The following is a 22,403-nucleotide window of genomic DNA, read 5'->3' on the forward strand; positions in this document are numbered from 1 at the left end:
TGCATGACTGTGCCTCCAGTCGAGTTAGCAAAACGTCAAAGCTGTGACACCTACTTATCAAAAAAAAGTATCACAGTATCAAGTGCATGTACTGAAGTATCATTTTAATGATGAGCTCATGATGTTAGCAGCCTAAATATAACTTAATAGAAATCAGCGGCCTGTTTTTAAATGAATTGGAATTTAAAAGCATTACTCTTAGGCTTGTGTAAGACTTAATATGTAGTAAATTGAGTATAATAAGTAGCACCAAACGTAACAAGGAAGGTGTGATGCAGTTTGATGACTGCGTGCTGTCTCCCTTTGCATGTCATCTGATGGTGTTTGTGTGCGAGGCACTAACTCCTAACTGCATGACTGTATTGAAAATCACACTGTCAGTATTTCTGAATGCCCTGGTATACCATATACTGAGATACTGCCCAAGCCTACTGCAGAATAAGGATGTTGCATAAACTCACTGACAGTGCTTGTCTCCCTCAGCAGCGGAAAGTATGTGTGCTTCTGTGCTCTCAGGAATTGTGTTGTTGGCATGATTAGCTCTACTAATTGTTGGTAACCAGAAAACTCAGGCTTTCTTTAGATGAAGTTCAAAACTTTGTTTAATTTAAACGTACAGTAACTGATATTTTGACCAAAACAAGCTTTAAATGCAACACTGACATATTTTCCTCTTGTAACGTCTATACAGCAAACGTGTTTGCAAACAGTGGCGTATTTACACGTCAAAATAAGTTTAACATTCACTTCTCTTTTAGCTCTGTTTTGGTCTTCACCAGTTCGTGAGAAAAATAGCTGGTAGGCTTGGGCAGTGTATTTCTTTTTATACCTTCATACTTTCCTTAGATTTCATAGGGTTATACAGTATATGACAGTATCTGTGTAAAAAGACAAACAACCATTTGCCCCGCCCACACATACACATTCTCATAGACTCATTAATTGGAGCTGGTTACTTATATTATTGAGTTGTATTGATTATGAATACAGTCCATCTGATGCTCGTTTTGTTTCTGTTTTCCGCCATTTCATCACTGTTACAAATGCAAATGTAGCCAATATCTCACTATCACTATCCTACGGAAGCGTGTTGCATTCACTTCACAAATAAAAAAAGCGCTGTTTTTCTGAGTAATTTTTTCCCTGTTTTTAGTGGTAATTTTTTCCTGTTTTTCGTGGTAATTTTTTTTCCTGAACGAGGAGACGAGATACTTCAAAATCTCACGAGAAGCTCCCACCTGGCACCTGCAAGTGACCACTGCATCCATGGTGACTCCTGCTCATGGATGTATTTTGCATCCGTGCTCCTGCTCCTAGACAGTTTCAACTACGGGATCAATAAGGGTAAGGCACGTAATTAGTTACACACAGAGTATGATAATCTAGCTATGTTTTCGACTGTATCCTTCTAGTGTAGGCCTATCGCTCATTGTAACAGGTTAGGTTAGTAACAGGTTGTAACAACGTTAGCTGACAAACGTGTAGGGGCATGATTTCAGTTGTCAGAAAAAAATTACCAAGAAAAACGGGGAAAATTACTCAGAAAAACAGAAAATATTATATATATAAATATCTCATTGCAAATCTCTGGTCTGAACTGAGTTTCTCCGTCTCATTGAACTAAGCATAAGGTTAGCTTAAGCTGCCTTGTTAACTCATTGTAAAACAAACATCATTCAAACTCGACAGAAACAAAATGAAACTTACCAAAACCAGCTAGGCTAGTTGCTGTTCCAACAATCACCAGCTCCTTTGGTTAAAATAAAGCCTTCATTCCCCGATTAATATGTGAAAATATGCTGTTTCTACCGATGTTTCTCCTCGCTCTCTCTCCGCTGTTGTTGGCCGGCTTACCAGTCCTGTAACGTTATCCCCACCACTCGAAGTCTCCATCTCTCTCAGCTCAGCTGCCTGTTCAAAGTAGAGAGTGACCTCTAGTGGTGCGTGCTTTGCACTACAATACATCTCCTCAATACTCATCTCAGTATTAGGTGAATAAAATGATGAGCGTCTGTTTTTTATGGCATTTAAAGTAATCATACTGTCAGGATTTCTAAATACCCTGGTATACTTTAATACTGTAGTATCGCCCAAGCCTAATATCTGTCTCTTTAGCTGCTAATACATGTAGTCACTGCATTGCAAGATAATGTCTGAAAAGTACAAGCTTTAGCGTCTATGTACCAATGGATTACTGCTTAAAGAAAAGAGTTGTGTGCCGTGAATAGTTGAAGCAGCCATTCTAGTTGCTGACAGAAAGGCAATAGGATTTAAACTACTAACACCCAGTACATAAAGGATGGGCATCGATCCATCCCTCCTTTCACTCTGTTAGCGCTGAAGCACGACATTCCTTGGCTGCCTCCTTCGTCAATGTTGGAAATACTCTGGGTCAAAGGGCGTATTTTTCCACAACGGAAAAGCAGAATGGAATGCCGTCGATGCCCAAACTGTTGGCCCCAATGTGTGGGAACGTCTGTGGGCGCATGCACCAGTGTGTGTATTTAAAAGTAAGTGTGTGTTTGTCAGAAGGTTCAGTTTTGTGTAGTGTGTGTGTGTGTGTGTGTCTAAGCGTGCGCATAATATATGTATGTTTGTCTTTACAAGCGGGGATACTTACATGTGTGCATCTGTGAGAGCTTTAGCAGTGTGTGTGTATGTGGGTGTGTGTTCTGCTTCTCATTGTAGCACTGATGTGTTCCGCAGGCCGCACTGAGCGGAGATCAAAGGTGAGGCAGTGCCAGAAATCTGCTGGCTCACTCTACCAGCAGCCGGCTTGCTTTTAAATGGATCTTAAAGTGAAAAACGGAACACACACTCGCATACACACACACACGTACACACAGACACTTGTTGTGTTGTGTAATCACCGGCTGGTCACGTTTATATGTTTGTGGTGTGTGTGTGTGTGTGTGCATGTGTGTGATTTGTACTGTTTATGCCACTTGGATTGTTTATGTCTTGGTGATTATTTGTAACTGATGTGAATATAAATCATGTGCTCAAACTGGATGCTTTATTGAGCCTGTGCGTGCGTGCGTGCATCCATGTGTGTATATTTGATGCCTGCCTGCCTGCTGGCCTCATTATTCCTAACATTACATCTAGTCTCTGAGCCCAAGGCACACACACACACACACACACACACACACACACACACACACACACACACTTGTGTGTTATTTGATGCTCTTTGTGGCAGAGGTAAGGAGAGTATCCAGGCAGTACAGTGACCCTTTTGTCAGCACACATGTTGCTGCTCTGTTTCTCTGTCTCAAGCAGACACATTGGGCGCGTATCAACATACAAACAAATTGCATCGGGTGACCGAGCGGATTTGCAGCAGTTTGTGCTGTGAAATACAAATTATTTGACTGTTGGAACAAATGCTACCTGGAGAAGAGACAGGCCGGTTGTGGTCAAGTCTGGAACATCTCATGTGTCAGGGCCATATTTATCCCCCGCTGCTAAATGGAAACATGCCTTGACCTGCTACTGCCACACACATGCACAAACAGGCACACACATATACATGGCCTGTTAGTGAATATTAAGCTTGGCTGGAATGATTAGTCTGAGTAATGGCTCAGTTTAGATAAATACAACTTTAAAATTGGCACTACAAAGTCACTTCAGAGCAGATCACCATCTCACATATTGTGCATTGCACGTGCCTGAAGTCCAACCAAAATTAGGAACTTACTTTATGAGCACACTTGGAAAGTTATCCCACTTGTGCTCAGACACAAGCTGTTGGTTCAAAATTATCCTATTACATGCTAAATTTATTTACATGCTTCCAGTAAAAATAGGTCAGTGTCACTGCAACCACTAAGCCATCTGCAGCTAACACTGTAGCAGAAAGCTGCATGAGATGAACACCACATGACAGCCCTGAACCAATAAAAAAGCAGCAGTGTATACACATAAAGTCTAAAATTAAGTCCAGTTGCACAATTGAACAATTGATCTCTAACAGGCATCCCTAAGTGACTTCAGCTATAGGCTGCTACATAATGCAAGCACTGTGGAAGCAAATTATAGCCTTACCAAAAAAAAAACCTTCCCATAAAACAGTGTAACAATATCTAAAAACCACAATCATTGCTGCCTTAACTAGTTTCAAGAGACAGTCACGTTCAAGTGCAGCAAAGCTGTGCAAAAACGTTGACCAGGTCAGCCACTGAGTTTGTGCAAAGCACACATTGTGGCTTAAGTAAATACAACAGCTCTTCTGAGCTCTTTTGATCTGGTGCTGCCCATTTTGCTGGAGTGGAAACACCAGTTCCAGCCTTGTTTTGGAGTATCATCATCTTAAACCTCAGAGACCAAGCAAGTCCTAAAGTAGCCCACACGATACCAGCCGGTCAATAGAGAAAAAAAAGAGGGACTGTCAGACAGATACAGTCATCGCAAATTATGTCATCACAATTCATTTTTTAGTGATAGATTAATGCGGGAATCCCATTTAGAGCATTTTAAATTGCTCACTGGAAGGAAACCACAAGCCTTAAATATTAGAAAATGGTAAATAATTAATTCTCTACTTAATTCATTTCTGTATTGAATTGAGCTAAAAGAAATAAAGTCTTTCTGTAGGAACATGGCTGGACCACCCAGGCACTGGGGATGATGCACCTTTAATGGTCCATCCCTCACTCCCGTGTCCCAGAAGGGAGGCAGTGTAAGATTAGAAGCCACAACTTTCACCCAGCTAATAGGGCAAGATCCCATTACTCCTGCAGCTAATGGGAATCCCTGATGGTGTTAGCTCACTTCTCCGTCTCTGTCTCTATATTTTAGATTGTCAGAGTATCACATGTGTGTGCTTTTGCATTCATCCACCCCTGTCCAAACTACAGGCCCTGCATAGCAATATCGATGTGAAAGTCTTTTACTCATTAGATAATTAGACAATTTAAGGTTTAGTCTGACAAAACACAAGTGGCCCCTCTTTTTAGCCCAAGATTTTGAGGGTGCGTTTTGCATTCTTGAACACTCATGCACATCCATATGTGCCAGAATACAGGTGTATACGCATGCGTCTGGGATTGTGTGTGTCCATGTGTTTCACAAAGAGAGCAATGTGTTGCTGCCTGTAGGCATTTCATCTGGCCAAAGCTGAACAGAGCTGTTGGACTCATGTAGGTCATGAAGACTGCATCTCCCTCTCTCTCTCTGCCTTCCCTCTGTCCTCTGTCTCCTTCTGTCCTCTCTCTCTCTCTCTCTCTCCCTCTCTCGTAGGAAAAGTAGGACAGCTCAGATTTCTGAAGCTGCTGCTGTGCAAAGGCAGAGAAGGAGGGGAGACAGAGGAGTAAACAGAGGAATAATGGAAAAATGAGAAACTGAAAAGCTTCAGAAAACAGTGGTAATTTGATTTATTAGTGTTATAAAGGTTTTAAAAATAAATATGTAAATGAATTACATGAGGCATTTTTATTAGATTATTTTGTGACTGTATTGCTTACGTGGCATGCACCACAGCAGGCTGTTATTTGCTTAAGTCATCAGTCTTTATAAATGTTTGAAAATATATCTGTGTAATTAATATAACAAATTCATTTGATTACTACAGAAATGAACTGACACAAAGCTGACCAAGGAGAAAACTGGAAGCAGTTAAGAAATATTCAAATTTGTTGTTAGGCTTTATGTCTACTTACTTGGATCAATAGAATATTAGAAAGTGATGTACTTAAAGTTTAAAAACAGACAGTGACTGGTCAAAAGAAGAAGGGATATTAAAGGATATTAAAAATTCAGCTATGGTCTTCTTAAATTTAGATGTCAGAGAACAAGTTTAGTTGCTTGAGAGTCCCCTTCAGAGAAATTTGAAGACAAAGACAGGCAGGTGACCTGACTCAAAGAGCTCAGCACTGGGATTTTTGTTAGTAGAGAGAGGGAAAGAGAGAGAGTGACGGACAGAACTGTGACGCTGTGATCTTGGCATCCCTGGAGAAATCTCCCTGTTATTGGGGACAGCTTGTACAGAACTGTGGTACATACTGTGATTCCTCTGAATGGGGAATGATTGTTTGTAGTTCCCTGTGATGCTGGTAGTACTCTTTTTACACTCATTGGTCATGAGGACCTGTAGAGGTTTTCCCTTCATACTAACGTCTCTGTCTGCTTTTTGTGCTTTATCACAGAAGTATTACAGCTCAACTCTGACTTTTAAATGTGGCTGGCAGGCTGGCAACAAGGCATCAGCTTTTGGCTGCTGAAACTGATAATATGACCTTTTTTGTTACCTTATATTTTGAGTAAATAAGATACTATGCAGTTATACGTCAGCTTAATAATAAAAATGTGATATTAAGGAGTGTTTAAAATCTAAAGTGCCTCATAAGAGTCTTTGAGATCAACTCTTTTGGTCACAGCCTTGTGTTGATAAGACATAAAAACATCTGTTGTTACTAATAAAGAATTGCCGCATCTGAGGTATCCAACTGTTTTAAGGCTGATAGAGAAGAAACAGCGTTTAATATGACAACTACCGTTTTTTGAATTTATGTGAGCAATACAATCTCTGTAGTCTAAACTTGTCCTGAGGCTGCTAGTGCCTTGCAACAATGCCTCTGCTTGCCATACAACCCGAGGACCATTTCCAGGAAACTGCCAAAAATCATGCCAGTGATGTCATCCTTTGTTTGCCCAATCACAATTCCCTTGTCCCATCATCTGCCCTCCTGCTGTAATTAAACAATGGCTCCAAATCAGCAGTGGTCTGAAAGGACATTTGCTGCCCGGGGTTTGCTGGCATTCGGCCCTTGGTACACAATTAAGCATCCGCCCCCACTTTTACTCCTGTTGGTAAAATATTTGGCTCCATGCGGGGTATTTTGCAGCAGGTAGTCACAGTAAATAGGGGAGAGATTGTTCTTGCATCATCATAACCCAGTCTGGATAACCCTTAGGAAGTGTGTTGCCATGCACTGTGCATGTGCAAATTCAATTTATGTAAACAAGAATATGTTTTACCTTTCAACAAACGTATAACATAGAATTTGAAACGAAACATGAATAAATCACAAGGATGACAGGGCAGCCATCTAGGAAAGTTTCCATTGAAGTTTCTTGAAATGACTGATTCTGTTTGGAACAAACTACAAAACGGCTCAGATCAGGAAACAAATTAAAAGTATTGGAGCAAGAACTTATTGGTACAGGCCTTTGCACAGCTGGGGTGTGACAAATAAACAACACAAAAATGTGAAATGCTTACCTACGAATATTTCAAAGCAATGTAAGTTATCAATGGTTGCAACACTTGTTTAGTTAAAGGTTTTGATGCGAATAGATTGAAGTTGCTGTATAGCCTGAGCCACTATTTTATTTCCTTATCAAAATGCTCTGAGTGAATCTGAGTTCTGGTTAACAGTTTCGCAGTGTATGTCTTGGACTTTTATTGTGAAAGGTAAAAATGGAAAGAGGTGATCTGGTATGTGCCACTTTTGTCAAGATAGACAGGAGTGATACAATTTGCCCTCCTGGTTCAGAACACTGAGCCTCTCTGTTGTTGTAACCCTCATAAGTACAGGCGTAACAGGATTGGTTGATACCTTTGTTCGCAGTGTGAAAGCTCAGAAAAATCGACCTTGTTCCGGAAAAAAAATAGGACGCCTTTCACCACATAATATTTGCTTTCTTTGTGAAAGTGTGTGGGGAAAAAAACAACAGTTTGAAAAAACATTCTGACAAGATTAATTGCACGAAAAAAAACACTCCTGTTATGTAAAGGCCTTAAAACTGAAAGAGCATTTTGATCGATTTGGGTGTGTAGTCTCCTTTTGTACTTGCTAGACTTTGACGTTAGTTACACATGTCCCAGAACTTTTATCTTTGGTTGAGCGCAGAATATTTTCTTTTTCTATAAGCACAATTTGAACTGCAACCACTGTTTAACCAAAAAAATAGACCTTTTACCTCGCCTCAACCTTCAGATTCCTAATATTAGCCTGTTGTGATAGATGCACTATATACAGTATATACATAAAATATCATTAGTGGCTTGTCCAGAAGTCTGACCTAAATTCACGCTACCTGACCTGCATTGCTAATTAAATTTGACCCGGCTCAGCTCCAAATTCTTCCAACCTTCAACTCGGAGAGTCTTAATACCCTGAGTGGGTGTTAAGACTCCATTATTTACAGACAGAGCAGGCTCTGTGGGATAACTAACTACCCCAATATACAGTGTATGGTTTGATGCATGGCTGCACAGTGGCAGAGATGGCAGTCTGCCACTGTACATGACTTTGTATTGTCAGTGTGCACTGGGAGTCTTTTCCTCCTACGTTTCTTTCCATACATCTCTCTTTCTTTCTATACCATCCCTCTCTCTCTCTCTCCTACCCCCTCCCTTCCTTCCTCCCCTCTCCCTCTTCCCTCCCTCCGTCCCCTGCCTACTAAATCCCTTTCTGCCTTCTTTTGCTTCGCTGAGCCCAGATAGGCCTCTATGTCTTGGGTCTTAATTTGACGCGGTAATTGGATGACAAGGGGCATTTTACCGTCCCTTCCTCATGAGTCAGCAGAGTTTTCTTGGCTAGTGCCTCCCACTTCTGCTGACTACAGGCGCTGAGCGGGGACCGCCAATTGTCCGAGGCCCATTCAGGTTTTTGTGTCTCCGTCTCATCATCCGGATGTCAGTTTCCAGGGGCGGCCGAGACCACACACAGCACCACATTACAGTCAGAGGGGCTTTAGAGAGAGTACTTGTTAATGGGAATATGAAGTTGGGGTGGGTCGTGTGAGCCAAATCAGCCTATCAATGGCTACAGTTCTTTTTTGGCAACACCAACTGGGGTTTTGTAGGACAGAGACAGAGCAGATATAGCTAAATGTTGACAGTGGAAGGGTTTGTCTTGGCAAGACTGTCGACCTGCTAGAAGCCAACACCCTGTAAGTTTCTATATAGAAGACAAGTGAATACTTGTGAGAAAAAAACTGTGAAACCTTGGCAATGCAACATTGGATTTCACTGTAAAAATAAACAAAGTTATCTAAAACCAGACTAAGACATGTAGATAGACACAACTGGGAATGTTTTCATACAACGAAATTATAGTTTACAGTTTTTTCTGAATTGGTTCTGTTGGAATAATAAACAATGTGATGTTTCATAGCATCCATTTTCTCTGTTGTTCTATCATATCCAGCTTCCTGCTCATTCAATGAAGACTCTTGCCAGGGATGGTTGAGTGTGCTTTATGAGCTCTGAGAATATGGTAACATAGTCTTCTTTGCTCCAAATATTGTGCATGCAGCTGCCAACAAGCTTCATCAATCAGATGATACGGTTATAGATGGCTAAGGTTCGTTTAAGGACTGTGGTTAAGGTTAGGGTAGGACATAATTGCACACAGCCTGAAGGCTCAACTCAAGGGCAAAAAAGTCCCTGTGCGTGTTAATCGGAAAGAATTTCCATGTTGCTTCGATATTCCAGGAAGAGTTGACATCAGGCTTGAATTTACATATGAATATTTGGTGTGACTAGACACTGTCTTTTGGCACTAACTGATTAGAATTTTTCCATGATGCTGTGTAACAAAGCTTGACTCCCTTCTCCCCGTGCAGCCGTTATCCAGGTTGCATACCTTTTTCAGCTGCTTCATAGCATTGCCCACATGTAATGGATCCTAATGTGTGTGCAGGCTCATATGCCTAATGGCTAATAGTCTTTCAGAATTGTAATCTGCCACAGTAACTCCTATCTGATGTAATGGCTTGTAATGCGTACGTAATACCAGTGGAGCTATTTATAGACCAGCAGCCAATTCTCAGAGAGATGGATGTGTGTATGCGTGTGAGCTGCCGGGCATGCACACACACGCTTGTGTACATACTTCAGTTTGCACAAAGTGTGTTCTCATACAGTGCAGTTTACTTTCTCTTTGTTTGAGCCTGTCTAGTTTCTGTCTAGCTTTGTCTTTATGACTGTGTGTGTGTCTGTGTGTGCGTTTGTGCTCTTGTGCAGATACGCTAATACACAAAATATCTATGTGCTTAGCAGTATTTGTCTGTATATGTGTATCTCAGGATGTGTATGTGAAACCAAACACATCTGGGTGCCTGTGTGTCTGATGCTCTCTGTGTGTGTGTGTGTGTGTGTGTGTGTTGCCTGAAGCTCTCAGTCTCTCCCTTGGGGATTACATCACAGGGCAGTTATCAGACCTGAGTCATCAGAGAGGTTGAGAGGCCCCGCTCTTCTCCATCTAAATGAGGACATACTTAAAAGCATTAAAAGATAAAGAGTTTTCTTTCTTTCTTTCTTTTTCTTTCTTTGTTTCTTTCTTTGTTTCTTTCTTTCTTTCTTTCTGTCTTTCTGTCTGTCTATCTTGCTTGCTTGCTTGCTTGCTTGCTTTCATTTCAAGGATGGTTGGAAATTAACTTTTTTATCCACCTGCCACTGTAACTGGTGGATTTGAAAAACTACCAGTCACAAGGTTCCACAGGCTGTCGCCGGCTTGTTGTCCTTCACCTCAGGTGTGGCTCAGTAAGCACTAATGCAAAGTCAAAAGTATTCGGTGACATATGAAAAGACTCTGCCACTCATCTTTTTTACAGTTGTTGAGGACATTAGACCAGAAAACCTTTCTTTCTCACCTTTGCCTGCCTCCTTTTTTTACTCACATGTCTATTCTTTGCCTTTAAGAAGACAACTAAGAAGTAGAGGAGGTCAGTTGAAACGTGTCACTCCGCTGTCATCTCTGCCTGCTTCCTCATTCCTTCCACTCATGAGGCTGTCTTATGGCATTTGCCACTTGGGAAGATAAGATTTCCAGAGCTAATGAAGGATCAGCTCCCACCCAAACTAGTCCACATTTGGTCATTTGCTTTGAAGTCACGCACACTCTCAGCTGATCAGTATCATCTGACTGTTAAAATCACTGGTCACAGTCAGAGACATGGATGAGGTGGTCTTTATAATGTCACAAGGAGATACTTTTCTGATGATTCATGCTGCTCCTGCAGATGCTGGTTATTATTAGTACTACTTATTCCTACCAGCTACCTACTGTACTGAACAGCCAAGCCTCCTCGTGTTTCATATCACCATGCTTACACGCATTATGTTCACACAGTATTTACCTATTTCATCACACACATATCCTCTTGCAATAAATAATTCTAAATGTGTCTCTGAGGCCCCCTTTTTACACAAACACTAATGACTGTCATCTGACTATCCTTCCACATATAGGACTAGGTTGGAAAGTATAACTATTCCATACCAAACCATAGAATTAAACATGACTTAATTGAATGCTGTATATCTAATAGGAATGCAGTGTTTACAGAGTGGACATAGGAGATATATAGATATATATTTGTTTTTTCACAGTTATTTCCTAGTTTCTTCAAATCATCTCTCCTCCAGTGAGGTTTACTGGGAGGGAAAAAATGTGACTAAAGGTTCCCGCTTTACCCTCAGATCTAATCTTTCACAGCAGATGGTTTGTTATACAGAACCATCCGAGAAGCTGTCATTGTAAACTCTTTTGAAAAGGGCAGGCACTTTTAAAAATGCTTGGCAGGTGATTGGATGAACCATCTGTCTGTCACTGTCTGTTACGGGCTAACTTCAGTCAGGAGAAGAGCAAAAACATCTTTTCCATTGAAAAAGCCTTGTGTCTTTCTTTGCTCACTCTCTCTCTGACTAGCTCTTTGTTTACTTTCCTCACTTCCGTTTTTCTTCTTGTGCACTGAACTGAACTGCAAATCAGAGTGATTTCATTCTCCGACGCTGATTCAACATCCTACATCGGCCACACAAAAAAAAAGCCAACTTGGGCCAGCAAGGGGCAACAATGCGAGATACACCGCACTGACTAGGGCAACAGACACTCACTGACAGCCTGACATTGACCCATGGTCAACTATGCACTTGGTGTGTCAGGGCCTTCAAGTTTGGTGTTTTGACCGTCGCCATCTTGAAAATTTTGGAGCCAGATGTGACCATATGTGGACAAAAGGCTGGAGCTGTGGAGGACTGAGATGTCAATCTGACTCATAGCCTAAGTCAAGTCTTAATAAAATGTAAATGGGTGCGTTATATAAATATTCACCCCCCTACAGTTGTCATGAATGTTGAGATTAGTAATTGAGAACAAAAACATTTTTTCCATCCCCCATTCCCATATTTTACCCATCTGTGGGGATTGACTCGCTTTTGGAGTCAGCCTCTAGTGGCAGTTTGAGAAACTGCAGTTTTTGGCATTTCAGCATTGGCTTCATTTTTCAGCTCCGGGCATCACTGCTTAGTTTCTTCACACACACATACACCAATACCACACCCCCCATAGCTGCCAGTGCGCTGATTACAAATGCATTACTTGAAGCCTGACCCTGTGATCTTGTTATCCTGTGTCGCTTCTCATGTGATGTCGCGAAAATCCAGCTGCCGTGCAGGGTTATCAGATCCCACCCCTGTTTGCAGACACGGTCTGCCGAACCTGTAACAGCTGCTATTCCAATGACAAGATAATGATCCCTCACTGGCTTCCCATCAGCAAACACTGCCACACTGAACCTGTTGTATTTACCCTTATGCCACCTGTGCACCAGCAAAACTGTTATTATTACTATTGACACAGCACTAAATATGACTCTGTTTGGTATCTACCTAATTAAATGGCATTACATTTCTTTAATAACACCTCTCATTCATGAGTTGAACAAACCTTTATGGCTTGGAACATGACTCTGGACTTTGGACTGGCAAGACTTGAGTCTTGGTTGTGGTAAAACAAACACCTGACCCCACCTCTGGATTACGACAATCCTGTTGCTATTGTGTTGAATAGAAATCCATGTCAAACCTGTCATGTCGAAGCAAGGACAGGTCACACAAACCATGCTGGATTATCATTCATGTGTTCAAGACTTCATGGCAAAAGGTAGACGATATCTCCAAAATCTTCTAACCAATTTCAACTCGACTGTTGGACAAGGGCGTTGAGGTTAATAGACTGATTCAACAACTGGTATTATTACAACACTGGATGTGAAAACCTGACTTGCAGCATGTGTGATGAGTGCAGCCTTCTTGGGGCTTTCCCCTCTGGCTGACTAACTGTGACGTAGTCGAGGGTGTGTGTCCTGGTCCGTGTGAGTGTAGTGGGAGGGAGGGGGTGGGAGAGACAGCTGTGCAGGCTAGATATGTAGTTAACAGTAGGAAGCATTCATACTACACATTCTACTGCAGTGTGTCACCAGACAGTCTCTCTCTCTCTCTCTCTCTCTCTACTTCCCTCTGTGTACCACTCTTTTTCCCTTCACTTCTCTCTTCTGTCTGTCTCCCGCTTCTCCCACACACTCCCACATACGTGCCTGTGTGCATGTGCAATCATTCACACACACATACATGCACTTTTCTCTCTCCTTTTGTCCCCTCCCCCAGCCACAGACTCCCCCTTTCCCTCCCTCCCTAAAGTTTCCCGCTATAGTAAATGAAGTCGTATCTCAATGACTGCTCCCACTTTTATCACCATTTCCTCCTTCTTTCTGTGGAACCGTGCTTATTCCTGGATTACACCTCACCCACACATGTACAAACACACATCCTCCTTTCCCGTGGAAAAAAAAAAAAGTAGAGAAAACAAGAAGTTGCTTCAAGGACAACGTAAAGCTGTTCTCGCCTCTCCCAGACGGGGTGTGTCAAGGCTTTTGTCTGTCTGATGCCGTATTAAATATCGGAGTTAAAAGGAGGGGTGGGGGGCTGTGTGTGTGCATGTGTGTAAAAGTCTCCGGGGTTTTTTTTTTTTTTTTTTTTTTTGTTCTTTAGAGAGAAAGAATGTTGGCACAAAGTTAGCCACCAGGGGAGGAGGAGAAGGTCGGAGTGCTCAAGTGCTGCTCCAGGTTTGTTTCATTTCATTTGCTCTGTAATGAGTCTTGTTACTGCTGTGAGAGGCAGAAGGGAGATCTGACTGAGGAGTTCAAAGTTAAGCCACAGGGAGGGAGGAAAGGAGGGAAGGAAGAGAAAGAACATACAAGCCAACAAGCCCTCACTTGAAAACTTTTGGAGACATGAAAAGATAAACTTTTTTTATTTCCTCATTTCTTTATCCTTTCTTCCTCTTCCTGCTCCACCTCCTCCTTCGCTGCCCCACACCCTTCTCAAATGAACCCTCTCTGAAAAGAAACTGAAGCAGAGGAGCTCGCAAGAGGTCTGAAAAAGTTGGCTGCGTCTGTGCATGACTGTGCGTCTGTGTGTCTACTGGAGTGTGTATGCTTCTCAGTGAGTGTGTGTCTGTGTGCCTCTGTGTGTGTGTGTGTGTGTGTGTGTGTGTGTGTGTGTGTGTGTGTGTGTGCGCGCCTAGGTCTGTGTGGGAATGATTACATCAGCCTGCTGCAGCCTTATGATTGGTTGGTGAGCGTGTGGTTTGATTCAGTGTGCCTCAGAGCCCGTGGCTGAGGCTGTAACCCTTTGTGAGGGGGAGAGAGAGAGGGAGAGGGAGAGGGAGGGAGAGAAAGAAAGATAGTTGTCAGACTCAGCCGGCACTGGAAGCACTGTACTGTACCTGCTGCCATCCGATCACTGACTGTCTCTGTGTCTCTGTCCTGTGAGCTGTACAGACAGCGGCTTTAGGTCACACAGACATTTTTTTTATTTATTTTTTTTTTAAAGACAGAGCTGGCGGCCTAGATAGACTGAAGGACTAGTCTGCAGGCTATGTGACAGGTAGCACAACTGTCAACTGTCGGAAGTCAAATTTGTACCTTTCTTTCTGGAGGAGACATAACAGCAAGCTTTTCTGTTTACGTGACTGTGTGTGACTGTGTGTGACTGTGTGTGTGTGTGTGTGTGTGTGTGTGTGGGGGGAGCCAGGCTCACTCCAAAAATGCCTTCGTGTTCCCCGGACTGCTGCCTATTGCGGGCCGTGGAGGTAAGACCGCTTTCTCATGTCTCTTATCTCTCCTTGCGTGTGTGTCTCTGCCTCTCTTCACCTCCTCTCTCTTTTTTTTTCTTTAAATGCTCAGACCATTTCTCTTTGAAGTACTGCTATGATTAACCAGAGGCGAGATTGTGTAAATACCTCAAAGGCTCAAGGACAATTTGTCTTTTTTCGAAAGATGTGAGCAGAGCACTTAAAAAAAAAAAAAAAAAAAAAAAAAAAGAGTCAAATACGTCAGCGGCTTTGAATGATTGAGGCTCCCCTTGCCTTTTCGTCTTGAACATTTTGGACGGATAAGAGCGCCTCAGGCCTGGTTTGTGCAAACTGTGATGCTGCAAGAGGCATCTTTTGCTCAAGAAAGAGAACAGAATTTCTTTGTCATGATATTATGTGGGAAGTCTGCATACATGACATGTGTAGGCTTAGTAGGCTTGGATTCCTGTGTAGGCTAACAAGGCTGGATTCCTCTGCATGTTCAGTAGGCTGCTCTAGTTTTCTCTGTGGGCCATTACATGTGAATGTGGTTCCTTTTGAAAGGATAACCTGTGGATGTAGATTTAGGACTATTGATCGCAATAGAAAGGACAGATATTTCCTGGATTTTCGTTGCTCTCTAACAGTATGTACTGACATACAAGAAAATGTGGACATATTTTACACGGATGAGATCTTAGAGTGGAGTTTAACCTACTCAGAGTATGATGCACTGTTGCTACACAGCATCTACATCACACTGGACAGATCAGTAGTGGCTCAATATGTGTGTGAGTACGTGTGTGAGTCAGTCTTATTAATGGAAACCGCTGTCATTCATGGATTGGATTATTACTGGCCTAATTTTAACATATCAAGTTGTGGAAAAAAGAACTTGTGTTGCATGAATTTAAAGCAAAATCAGTGGTCGTGTCTTATCTCTGGAAGGATGCACACATTTTTTTGATAAGCTATAATTGGAAACTCCATTCTTACTTCCTCCTAAGATGCATTACAGTATACTATATCCACTGGGTGTAGACAGTCCTGCTTTGTGTTTACAAGAGCAGACGCTTGTTATACACTACGGTATATTTGCTTCTATGTTACACCAACAAGTTGCTATAAGAAATGCTTGTCTGTGATTTCTAACACCACAATTGCTACACAGTTTTGATTGTCTGTTCTTTTCTATTGTGTGCTGTAATTACAGGCCTGTGTATGCTATAGTGGAGTGGGTGCTATATGATAAATACTGTGCTACTGTTGGAGGAAAATAGCTGGCTTCACCCACCTATTAGGCTTGAGTTTTCAAAAATGGTTTGTGTGAGATGACTTTGTCACAAGTTAGTATTCCCTGTGAGGCTAACATTGAAAAAATCATATTTAAAGTGTCATCTTATTCTAAAATTATCCTGCGCAGATGGAAAGGTCTATCAGTCTTTCGCTTCATTTTATCATCAAGGACACCTTAAGACTGATTTAGAAGCATTTTGTTCTCTTGTCATTTTTATAGAAACACTTCAGTCTCAAGTTTGCCGAGCTACCTCGACATGATCTCTGTCTACTTTAAGTGAACTCTGATGTATTCTCTCCCCACAGATTGTGAAGATCTTCAGTGAAGACGGCATGGGGAAAGTGGTGGAGATCCCAGCCGACATGACAGCCAGGGACCTGTGCCAGCTTCTGGTTTATAAAAGCCATTGTTTGGATGACAACAGTTGGGCACTTGTTGAACACCACCCGCTGCTAGGGCTAGGTAAGGGGCAGAGCCCTGCTGCAGGCCTAATACATTGTTCACACACACACACACACACACAAAACCACACATGAACTGACACTCTCTCACACAAACACACACACACTCACATACCTACACAGAAACTCGTGGATTTTTGGGTGGGCTGAGACATGCAATACAATCACTGACAAACACAGGTGCATTCACATATATGTATGCATGCATGCCCGCATACTCGGGGAGACAGATCAGGCGCATATTCTCACGCAGGCATGTATTCAAGCATGAGTGCATGCACATACTATACAGCATATGCACGCACAGAGCCATAATGTCCAGTGATCTAATCAAGTCCAACACAGTGGCTGTGTAAAAGGCTCCCGTAGTGTAGCAGTGCAGTGTGGTGCAGACGAGGCAGGGGTATGTTACCTCGTGAAAAACGGAGACAGACATCGAGCGCACACACTGAGCTGCTTGTCGTTGAGAAATATGCAGGTTAAACTTATTGATGAGGTCAGAGTTGCTTTAGCATCGACAGGCCAATGATTGTTTGACTCAATTGTGAACAGACAACTGAAAGCAAGGTAAAAAGAAAAGCACTTGCAAGATACCTGAGCTGTATCTATGCATTTGTAGGAGAGATGAAACAGTTGCTGTTGCCATCATGAAATCTGATGCCAATAACAGGTGTGTTGACATTAGTTAAAGTATTGTCCTGCAATTCAGTCATACGAGTTATATAGGGCTGATGAAGATTCCAGCTTCAGTGTATAATATGCTTGAATAAGACTAAAAAATGATGTGTGTTTAAGCTCCAGGTTTCCTAAAGTTACTGCACGCAGGTAAACAGCAGAATTACTGTAAGTGGAGACAGTGTTTCCCAGGGGCTCTTATTAAAGTTTACTTACACTGGAGGACAGAAACTCTTTTTGGTCGACACTCATAAATTAAACAAACACAGCAACTGATAAATGTTACTGTCCTGAAGCCTACATCTTGACATTCATTTGGGCAATACAGAGTAGTTTAATATGGTATTTATGCTTCATGCAGAGGACGGAGTGTGTCGTATATGGTATCTGACTTCCTTCACTGATATTTTTAACTTGTGCACTCATTTAAGGTCACGAGACAGCTTGGAATCAGGTCTTTTTAGGACTCCGAATTAAAAACAATATCATATTCGGTATGGACAAGGATCCAGGATAGTTCCACCTGCAGATTATTCTGCATCCTGAGCTACTTTTTAGGGATAATTGTCATACTGAAGATTAAATTGTGATGTTTTCTCCTCAAATCGGGATTACACGAAGGGCTCAGTGTGAAGCAGGCATATTAGAAGCTATGGGAAGAGAAGGTGATAATTGAAGGTTATGGATCAGGAGATGAAGCAATGTAACTGATGATTACTGTAACAAAACCTTCGCCGACCGGTGCTCCTCTCAGTGTCAGAGATGGTGTAATGTCATCAATCCAGTACCATAAATGACACAGCAGAGAGGTGATGGACATGATTGATGGAGAGTTTAAAAGGCTGTATTTCATGTTAAAGGTTCTTTACATTGGGAGTTGTGATACCATGGCACTGACACCTCTCTCCTGAAAATAGAAGCCCCCGCCGCATCAGACAGAGACCTCAGGACTAATGTATAGTAAAGAGGTCAAAATGGTGATGGCGGACCAACTCAGAAATGAGGAATAATATTCTGTGTAGAACATTAATTGTATTTTAGTTGGCCGGTTATTAGCAGTAGAGAGGTAGCATGTTATACAGCAGATTCTTCATAGATTTATGTTGGAGTAAACACAGGTATTTGAGAAAGTTTGACTCGCTGTTTTGATAGTCTTGACCTCCAAATGTGGCACCAAACTGATGTGAGTAGAATGCTGGAAAGTAGAAAACAGTAAGCGAACCAAAGATGCTCTCCTCTGCAGGTTAATGAAGGACTTCTAACTCATTTCTGCATTAAGAAGGAAGCATCTTTACGTTTTTGTCTGGGTGATTTTGTGTCAGACTTGGCAGTATTACAGTGAGTTTGGAAAGCTGTGGTCAGCTGAACGTTAGAAAACCCAACCTCCCCCTGAGGAGAGGGGCGATTATAAAGCACTTATGGAAGACAAGTTGAGCCTGTGCTCTGCGCTCATGTCTGTACAGTTTAACAGATGTGGGAGAGCAGTGGGCGTAGTTTTATATAGAGTAGTGTGCCCGGTAGTGAAACATACTGTCGAAGCAGAGACGGTGAGAAAGGTGTAAAAACATTTGTTACAACTGTCAGCTTGTGTCAATATAATTTTGGCTGTTATGCTGTCAGACTTTTAGAAAACGTATTGTCCCCAAAGCTCTCACCTAATATTTCACCATCTATCACGATCTGATTACAGTTCTCATCAGCGCTGCCAGCACGCCTCTGCCAAATACAGTTAGGTCTGCTTGTTGTAAATGACATCATCTTTGGCCCGGAGTGACTCTATTCTATTATAGCCCTTCTTCTATTCTGGCGCACCTGTACTGCAACCGTATTCTTTCCAGGTCTGGAATAACTACTCATCGTATTTTATGTTTAGGAGTTCTCAGAAAATGAGATGTGATGAAGCGGCGGCGTGCTGATGGGTCAAATTGAAGGGTTATGCGTTTGTCACTACAGAACGAGTAACCGTCTGACTGAGTGTGTGTTTGCATGTGTTTGTAGATGTGTGCACATTTGGATTTGTGTCTATAACGAAGCAGTAGTATATCTATGTTTGACATATTACAGTCATTTAGATATTTCAACCAATAATTTGACTTATTTGGAGCTGGTTGCTCTTCCTGTAGTTGACATATGTGGCTAGTTGCTTTTCAGTCTCAAACAGTGATTGTAATTGTGTTTAAATTAGTTCTCTGTCAAGTATGGATCATTTTTGTAGTGGTGTGTATACTGTATGTTGATGGAGCCACCTGAGAACCAGAAATGTGTTTGTAGGGGTGTACAGTATCTGCTGATATCTTGTATCTTATCAACCGTCCATAAATATAAGAGCCTTTTAAGTGTCAAAGTCTATTGTTAAGTGATAATTGTCTACAAGTAGAAACACATTTTTTGAGAAACCACTTGATATTTTTGAAAACATAGATAAAATCAGGATGCGATGATCTGCAGTTGGAAATCCTTTTCGAAATATATTCAGCTGAATACAGTACAAAGACAAGATATTTAATATTCAGACTGATAAAATTTTGTGACTTATTTTTCCGTAAATATACACTCATTCTGGATTTGATTCCTGAAAAATATTTCAAAAAAAGTTGAGACAGAGGAAGGGGGGAAAATCACCGGAGGATCCACGTTACAGTATTGTTGCGATTTTAAATATGTTGCGATATGCTGAGTATTGCAATAAAATATAGTGTGATAGATTGCAGTTTAGTACCTTTTTTCAACTGTAAATTATGTTCCTAAGGAAAACTTTGCCAAAATCTGTTTTATCGAGTAAGATAAAGTTTTCAGTGTGTTCATCACACTTCAGCCATTTCCTTTGCAGCAGCAAAACATATTGTGGACTGAAAAAGCAATTGATTATATTATCCTAGTAGGCTACCGAACGTTTAATTTGTATTTATCATAGAGATTATTTCTAAAATGAAAAAATCAATACTTGGCACTGTGCGATGATACGATATTGCCACACAAAAATATTGCGATACTATGCTGTATTGATTTTATCTCCCACCCCTTAGCAAAAGCATGTTTACTGCTCTGTTACATCACCTTTTGTCTTAACAATGTTTGGGAACCGAGGACAATCATTTTTAAAGTGAAATTTCCCTTCCAGAATTCTCAAGCAAACCCCCAAAAATCTTATTAAAGACTGCCTGTGTGGAATAATGGACGCCGAAAGAGATTAGTGTCTTCATAAAGGAAGCGTCTTATAGCTGGCATCACAAACAAAGGCTTCTCCAAGTATTAGATTAGTTTTAGTTAGCATGTTCACTACTTTTTTCCTGTGTCAATACACCTCATTACACACTTCGACTTCTTTATCTGTGTAGTTTTACTTAGTTCATGTGAATGTGAATGTAAATTTTTTGTGAATAGCTGCATTGGAAATGTATTGAATACTTCTGTCACTGCCCAACTTTTTTGAAATTAGGGTTATATATATATGAAATGCTTTTTGCAGCATGTGAATGACCTGGCCGTGTGTGTACGTGTCCATGTATGTGTGCACCATCTGTACGCCTGCACTGCACATACATGTGCCGTTACACTTCATGTGTGCAGATGTGGTCGGGTGGTGGATGAGAATAGAAGTTTCAGAGACCCGAACAATAGTGTGTTTGAATTGAGAGACCTATTCCCGTACATGGCCGCCCACTCGCTGGTACACTGCTGAATGGGATAAAATGGCCCTTTTGAGATTAGTACCAGTGACCTCTACTTGTCACCCCGAAAAGGTTAATGACTCCAGGACAGTGAGGTAGTGTTGCCAGGGTGAGTCACTGTCACGAACCTGAGTGACTCATCAGACAGGCGACCAGATGAAAAGAAAAAGACGAGTCGTGACAGTGTGAAAGAGACTGCGACAGACGGGATAAAGAGGGAAAACGAGGGGGACACATGAAATGAGATAATGATGTGAGATAGAGCCGTGCAGTTGGTTCCCCTCTGAAGTTCTCCATTTCACATCAGAAACAGATACCAGAGCAAATACTGGTATTGCAAAAGTTAGCTAAGTATTTTAATTAGATCTACTGGGGAAAGGAAGGATGTCTTTCATTAAAGACATGTCAGAGAGAACTTGTAAGGCCGTTGGAATTGAGTGACTCATGACCGCTTTCAGCGTCGCAGTCACAGAATATTAATCACTGACCACATCCATACAAGGACACACCTTTGGTTGAATCACACTCAAAATTGTCTATGGTTGAAATTAAGCGTGGTCACTCATGTCATATATAGTACATCCTTTAAACCTGTGTTGAGGTGGAGATGAAGTCTGCTGTTTCAAATGTGTGTAACTGAGATATTTTTGGCAAAAGAAGTTTAGTTTAGAAGTTAAGTGGGGATGTGTGCGGTCAGTCAGCTAGTTGATTTAGTGTTGCTGCCCTCGGTTAAACATATTGTTAAACTAATTTTTATTTTATGTGACTGCGCTCACTCAATAAAAATGCCTTTACAATAATCAGGCATGTTTCCTAAGGGTTTATTTTACTAACGTATGTTGTGTTTAATAATGTTTTTGAGAACTTGTATTGAATGAATTGTTGTTATCTATTGTAGTATAGTGTGTAATGTGCCACTCATTTTAGCTGCATTTTAAACACAATCTGGTCTTTGAAAAATGTGATTAAAGATTTCAAATGGCTTTTTAATATACACAGGATTTCTTCCAGACAGTGTTTATCCTTACACATTAAATAGTGCTCAATTTTTACTGGATGTTTTTATTACTTTTAGACTAGTCAGTAAGTCTAGGTTGAAATATTAAGGAGATTAGTCATTAGGAAATCCCATAATGTTGACAGGGGCTTACCCTGAATAAGAAAGGATCTAACAAATTTTGTAATTAAATACTGTTTGTGTTCAAATAAGAACTGACGTGTCAAAGCAGATTATAAATGCCTAAAAAAGATCAAATTACCTGTTGAGATGAAGTGACTGCACTTTTTCTTTCAGTTTCATTTTTGCGTCTGGCTTACGAGAAACACTGTTGAAGGGCCTTTCCCTTGAATTTCAATATCTACACAAGTCATTAGAGATTTCCACGGTACTTGTGTGTCATAGTGAGCAAAATGTTGTGGTTTTTACTTT

The 22,403-nt window shown here is 41.3% G+C and overlaps 1 protein-coding gene across 4 annotated transcripts in view; it reads left to right on the plus strand.

Annotated features, from left to right (window-relative positions):
* The window catches only part of grb10b (growth factor receptor-bound protein 10b), a 79,662-nt gene that overhangs the window by 46,200 nt on the left and 11,059 nt on the right, over positions 1 to 22,403 (plus strand). For 2 of the 4 annotated variants that reach the window (XM_049583225.1, XM_049583226.1), the window contains exon 6: positions 16,473 to 16,629. In XM_049583225.1, the coding sequence (XP_049439182.1) occupies positions 16,473 to 16,629 (157 nt within the window). Of the gene's footprint in view, positions 1 to 14,461; positions 14,889 to 16,472; positions 16,630 to 22,403 lie in introns of those variants that run through there. The other 2 variants (XM_049583228.1, XM_049583227.1) reach the window with 2 other exon arrangements.

The sequence above is a fragment of the Epinephelus fuscoguttatus genome, linkage group LG8 (genome assembly GCF_011397635.1).
Source record: "Epinephelus fuscoguttatus linkage group LG8, E.fuscoguttatus.final_Chr_v1".
NCBI classification, from domain to species: Eukaryota; Metazoa; Chordata; class Actinopteri; order Perciformes; family Serranidae; genus Epinephelus; species Epinephelus fuscoguttatus.